The 6,904-nt window shown below is 34.5% G+C and overlaps 1 protein-coding gene across 1 annotated transcript; it reads left to right on the forward strand.

Annotated features, from left to right (window-relative positions):
• The first annotated feature begins 5,917 nt into the window (after positions 1-5,917).
• Positions 5,918-6,904, forward strand: LOC110326358 (olfactory receptor 6C6-like). Its single transcript, XM_021204737.1, has one exon. It carries the CDS (start codon positions 5,924-5,926, stop codon positions 6,902-6,904), a length of 981 nt encoding a protein of 326 aa, XP_021060396.1. The 5' UTR covers positions 5,918-5,923.

Genomic DNA, 6,904 nt, shown 5'->3' on the forward strand with positions numbered 1-6,904 from the left:
TTCTCATCTCATTTGATTTAATTTGGTGAAAGTCTCCTTATTATACATGAAAATGGCCACTCCGGCTTGCTCCTTGTGTCCATTTGTTGCAAAACGTTTTCCTAGCTCTTTACTTTGAGGTAATGTCCATCTTTCTTGCTGAGGTGAGTTTCTTGTATAGAACAGAATAATGGATCATGTTTTTGCATCCATTCTATTAGTATTTGTCTTTTTATTTGGGAATTGAGTCCATTGATGTTAAGAAATATTAGACCAGAAACTGTTAAATTGTTAATTGTAAACTCCTTTTATTTTGAGGTTGGTGGTGGTTGTGTGTGTGTGCATTTATTTTTCATTTTTTTTTTACGTGAGGTTATTTATTTGCTGTGTTTTCTTGGGTATAGTCAGCCTCCTTAGGTTGGAGATTTTCTTCTAGCATCTTCTGTAGGGCTGGATTTGCATGTAGGTATTTTTTAAGTTTGGATTTGTCATGGAATATCTTGTTTTTGCCATATATGGTGATTGAAAGTTTTGCTGGGTATACTCTGTGTGGGCTGATATCTGTGGTCTCTTTGAATCTTTATGGCATCTGTTTGGTTCCAGATTTCTTGGATGTTTTGTGACATGAACATTTTAGATTCAGCATTTTCTTTAACTGATATGACAGTTTCTTTAACCATATCTTCTATACTTGAGATTATTTCCTGCATTTTTTTGAATTCTGTTGGTGATACTTGTTGGTTGATCTTTAGTTCCTGTTTTCTTTCCTAGGTTTTCCATATCCAGGATCTCCTCAGTTTGTGCTTTTTAAAATGTTTATATTACTGTTTTCAGTTAATTTAATGTACATTCTGACACAGCCCCTTCTTCCCAGTCCCCCCTCACATAACTTCTTTCCCGCATTATCCCTGCCTTCTTCTCTGAGAAGAGGAAGGTTCCCCCTCCTCAAGTACCAAACTACTCTATCACCTCAAGTCACTCCAGCACTAGGCACATTCTTTCCCACTAAAGCAACATAAGGCAGCCCAGTTAGAGGAATCTGCAGGTAGCTAATAGAGTCAGGGTAAACATTTTCAGTTCTTGGGAAGTTTTATTCATTTCCTCCACATGTTTGATTATATTTTCTCTATTTCTTTGAGGGATTTATTCATTCCCTTGTTTTAAAGCTCTCTATCATATTTATAAGTTTGGATTTAAGGTCATCATCTGTGTTCCAGCTGTGTTAGGATATCCAGGGCTTGTTGTAGCAGAATAGCTGGGCTCTGGTCCTGCCATATTGCCTTGACTCTTGAGGATTATGTTCTTATGCTATCCCTTAACTATCTGGTTGGCCTTGGCCTTGGCTGAATGTTCTTAATGCCATCAGGACTTCTTGGGGAGGCAGACAGAGACTGACAGTGGATATCAGGGGACAGCATGCTGCTCACCATTGCTGTTGTGCCCCAGATGGACCTGACTGTTAAGGGATTGCTAGGTGAGGGGTTTAAACTGGATATTCATGGATCCCCTGCAGACCACAGGAAAACAAGACATTCCTGAAGTCCAGCAAGACAACTTGGGATGACAGGGAGAGATGCAAGCCAGACAATAGAGGTCCGGGGACCATGCCCAACTCACCTCTGCTGGCTATGCTCTAGGTGGACCCTGAAAAAAATTTAATCCATATAAAACAACTCCAGTGTTAAGGAAGTTAGGAACAAAAATTCTAATTTGGTAGAGCTGACTAATTCTTGGGAAAATCCAATTGTTGGGAACTTACTGAGTCCATGTAGAGAATAATAAAGTAGCAGCCAATGAAAACTATACTGAGCTTGCTTTGTATTCAGTAATTTCACTTAAGGAATTCATCCTATGAATAAAAAGCTATAAGCTTTAACATTATAAAATTGGGTTTTGTAAAATGTATGTATCTTAGTTAGGGCTTTTATTAACAGATACCATGACCAAGGCAACTCTTGTGGGGGCAACATTTAATTGGGGCTGGCTTACAGGTTCAGAGGTTCAGTCCATTTCATCAAAGTGGAAGCATGGCAACATCTGAGGACACATGGTCCAGGAGGAGCTGAAAATTCTATATCTTGTTCCCAAGGCAGCTAGAAGACTAGCTTCCAGGCAGCTAAAATGAGGGTCTTAAAGCCCATGTCCACAGTAATACACTTCCTTCACCAAGGCCACACCTCCTCCAACAAGGCCACACCCCAAATAGTGCCACTTCCTGGGCCAAGTATATACAAACTATCACAATATGCATAATTTTATTAATTGGAACATGTTTGCTAATACATAATTAGAAAAACTACTAGCTGATATATAAGAGAATGTACAGGGAAAGAATATGATCAGAATACATTTAAAATCAAAACTTGTTTTAAATGGAAGAAATAAAGTAAATGCACTTTATGGTACAGCATCACAATGAAGATCCATTTAATACAGATTCTAAATATGTCAATAAATTGATTTGCTTCATAGGATTTATTCTTAAGCAAATGAGACAAGATGAATGTTGCAGTGTAGTAGAAAACTTTTGAAGTTAATTGTTCTATATCAGCCTAAAATTTAAGGTTCTTACTATGCATCTTCACTAAACTAGTCTGAAACATACAATGTAGATTAGGCTTGCCTTGAACACAGTACCACTTGACTTTGACTCCTTAGTGCTATGATTGAAGGTAAGCACTAACACATTAAATTATTTTTACACCTTATATTTTTACTTTTAATATCCACTTAAAATAACGGAATTATGGAATCACAATTTCATCCATAAGTATGTCACAATATTCAAATAGTAGAGAAATCTATTATCAATCCTCTTAAAGCAATGATTTAAGAAAGTAAAAGAGGTTTTGTGTGTGTGTGTGTGTGTGTGTGTGTGTGTGTGTATTGAGAAGGTTATTTTTATAAAAATCATTTCTGTATTATATAATTGGTGAATCCCCCAGGAAATCATATCTTTGGATCCTAGTTACACTGAGAATTCTCTATTCTTGGGAGATTTTTCTGTAGAACACTAAGAAACAAAAACTCGGTATCATAAGACAGTAAAATTCTATATAACACTTTATGTTACATTCAGCAATGTTTATAACACTTGAACTGCAGTGAACTGTAGACTAGAGAGTGATATGATAGAATTTTCATATAAATATGAAATAAATTAGTCAAAAATACTTTAAAAAGAACATTTATTCTGCATGAGTTTAGTGGTAGAATGAGGTATGTGTGGAGAAGGATGGATTATATATGCTTTGTATTCACAAGGATGAGGGCTGTTTTGAAGTGCAGCAAGCCTGCTGAAATCTGGGCAGAGAGCCTATTTAAAAAGGTACTGACCACTAAAAGGTTTGACATTTTTGCCTTTTATATTAGATTTGTGGATAATTGTGCACTATTGGTAGTCAATACAATCATGGTATAAAATAAAAAGAAACATTAAATTTTTAATACTCTCTGACATTTCATTGAACAAACTGAACCTAAGTGCATATATTAACATGTGTCATTTTATTCTGCAGGGAATATTTAAAACGTGAGATTAAATACAAATATGATTGTTGAGGCAAGAAAAGTCAGTGGTTTATTGCAATGGAATCCATTACATGATGTTGCATTTGTACCAGTGTTGTCATTCTGGTGATTTGGGAACATTGTGTAATACTTAACAGTCGTGTATCATGCTCCTACGAACTGGGCATTCTTCATCCAATAATTTAATAAGAAACAAGGAAAATACAGATTATGTCTTTAGTAAATCATATTTGAACTATTACTGTTTTTTGATTTACTCTGATTTACCTGTCTAGAATATTGTCTAATTCTTCAATTTATATTACATGTATTAGGTAAGTTCTTTTAAAACCTCATGTTACAAACACTTGGGGAGGCTTTTCAGTTTGTTTTGGCTCTTTGTATTTTTATTTGTTCTGTTTATAAGCAATATTATTTGCATTAGAAGTTGAAATAGTTGAAATATTTCCCTTAATGCTTCAATGTAGAAGATATGCTCTTACATTGCATCCATTTAAATTTCAATTTTAACTATTTTTAAAAAGTAAAAGTAACCCAGGAAGGGATTTTTTTCCTTAGATTGTTTCCCACATCTTATTAGATGAAATGTGTGTAACTTGGCTTTTAGTAAGAATTCTCTTTCAAAGTCTGTCTAAAGTCTTGATGCAATTGGAATTTCAGAAGCATGTCTTCTCAAACCAGTATGTCTTCAACTCATCCTGTCTCAAACACAACCTGAATATGATTTTTATCTTCAAAGTTTCCTACCCCATGAAACATATGTAGGATATTGACAATAGGAATTTTCACGTGAATAGATAGAACAAAACCAAGTCTTTCTACTTATTTAATTGCAAGGTGTTCTGATATTTAATATTATAATTGTGTTAGAATGTCTGAATATTCAAATTTTTTCTCACCAGAAATTTCATCATCATTGTGAATTGAAATTTGAGACATAATCTCTTCTTTTCCTCTAGATCATGCTTACTTAAAATACTTTAGTGTTCTTACTTACTACTTAAGAAATGAGCATTTGTAATGAAGGCATATTCCATATCAGTGTTTTGTCATAATTTATAAATTGCTCCCTCTGAACTATCTGAAACTCAGAATTATTAATCACAAAATGGGAGTGAAACTCCACAGCCCAGGAATTATTTAGCTGTGTAAGACTCTGGGTTCTCTACTAACAACCCAAAACAAAAACAAAACAAAACAAAACAAAAACCCAGAAATAAAAACAAACAAATACAAAACCAGAAAGCAGGTGTCTGTTGTTTCCAGCTTGTTACTACTTAAATAATATAAGTAAATTCATTCAGATAATCTGGGTTTATTTCATTAAACATGGGTTTTAGAAGACAAATGAATCATACTTTAAATATGTGGTAAATATGGGCTTTATTTTACACTATTTAAAATTAAAGAGTAAAATAACATCTAAAGTCATACATATTAGAAAGGAACTAAGTGCATTATTTGGCTTTGTGGGTTTTCCTGTTTATCATAAAGATAAGAAATGGTGGTTATTCTCATAGGCTAAAACTTTTTTACTATATTTACAATAAACCTTTAATTATCCACAGATACAAACAATATGGATATGCTGTATAGGTATAAACATACAACTTTTTAAGACATGAAGTGATTTCACACGTGTATTATGAACATCAGTTTTCTAACTGGAGGACACATAAATTAGAACTGTTATTACTCCTGAATGATCCCTCTTCCCCATTCACTTCAGTTTGAACCACAATATAGTAGTACAGAATTGTATTTCACAAATTGTATCTCACAAATATTGATAACACACTCTTGAGATTTGTAGTCTCTTTCTTAATTTCAATTACTTTCAAGATTCTAACAATGTGTGGGCATCATCTCCTTCATCATGAATGTTTACCTTTCTACTATTTTGGAAATCCCTCACTTTCAATTTATTATGTGTGAGAAATTTTCTCTTCTGTTAGTGTTAAAGCCTATTTAGTTGGACAACATTGTTAGTTATTTTATTGTGAATAAAAGTGTTTTATAAAATCATTTTCTCACTTAGGTATAAAGTAACTTGAGATATCCATAAAATTAATCAATATAAACTATTGAATAAGTCATTAAAGTATTTGAAAAAAGTACTCATGAAATGAACACTATTGAAACTGAAAACTCATGTTTCAAATGACTAACATGCCTCCACTAATCGGAACAGGTGTTGACTCACATCTGAACATGAGAAGAATATGAGTTCTTGTCAGTCAAGTAATGTGGATGAGGAAATGTTCCTGAGAAGAGCTGAAACTTGCTGCTTAAAATATTTATTCATTGATTAGGATTATTAATATTAAATTTTATGTTTATAAAAGAAGAAATATATTTTCTACATGTGATTTAAGTTTAATATCTTTTATAGATTTGTTAGAATGAAAAAGGAATGAAGAACCAATCAGTGAAGATAGAGTTCATTTTGCTTGGACTGACAGATGACCCTCAGCTACAAATTCTGATCTTCCTGTTTCTGTTTTTTAATTACATCTTAAGTGTGATGGGAAACTTAGTGATCATACTTCTCACCCTGTTGGATCCCCATCTCAAGACTCCAATGTATTTCTTCCTTCGGAATTTCTCTTTCTTAGAAATTGCGTTCACTACAGTGTGCATTCCCAGGTTCCTGATGAGCATTCTCTCAGGAGACAGAACAATTTCCTACAATGCTTGTGCAGCTCAATTATTCTTCTTTTTTCTACTAGGGGCCACAGAGTTCTACCTCCTGGCTGCCATGTCCTATGATCGCTATGTAGCCATCTGCAGACCACTACACTACCCCATCATCATGAATAGCAAAGTGTGCCACCTACTGGTCCTCAGCTGCTGGGTGACTGGGTTCTTAGTCATCTTCCCCCCTTTGCTCTTGGGACTCAAACTGGATTTCTGTGCCTCCAAAACGATAGACCACTTCCTATGTGACACTTCCCCTGTTCTGCAGCTGTCTTGCACAGACACACATTTCATAGAATTGATGGCTTTTGCCTTAGCTGTCATGACACTTGTCATTACCTTGATCTTAGTGATTCTCTCCTACATACTCATCATCAAAACAATTCTAAAGTTCCCTTCAGCTCAACAGAGGAGAAAGGCCTTTTCTACTTGTTCCTCCCACATGGTTGTTGTTTCCATTACTTATGGGAGTTGTATCTTTATGTATATGAAAACATCAGCCAAGGAGAGGGTGACCTTAAATAAAGGTGTAGCTGTGCTTAATACTTCTGTGGCCCCTTTGCTCAACCCTTTCATTTACACCCTAAGGAACAAGCAGGTGAAAGAAGCTTTCAAACATGTGCTTCATAGATTTTGTTTTCTACAAAACAATGAGACAATATTTAGACACACTGTTGAAACATCAGGAGGAAAATAA

This window comes from Mus pahari, chromosome 9 (genome assembly GCF_900095145.1).
Source record: "Mus pahari chromosome 9, PAHARI_EIJ_v1.1, whole genome shotgun sequence".
NCBI lineage: Eukaryota > Metazoa > Chordata > Mammalia > Rodentia > Muridae > Mus > Mus pahari.

What these genes read in the sequence shown, in the direction of transcription:
- LOC110326358 (XM_021204737.1), top strand. Translation starts at nt 5,924, where the DNA reads ATGAAGAACCAATCAGTGAAGATAGAGTTCATTTTGCTTGGACTGACA.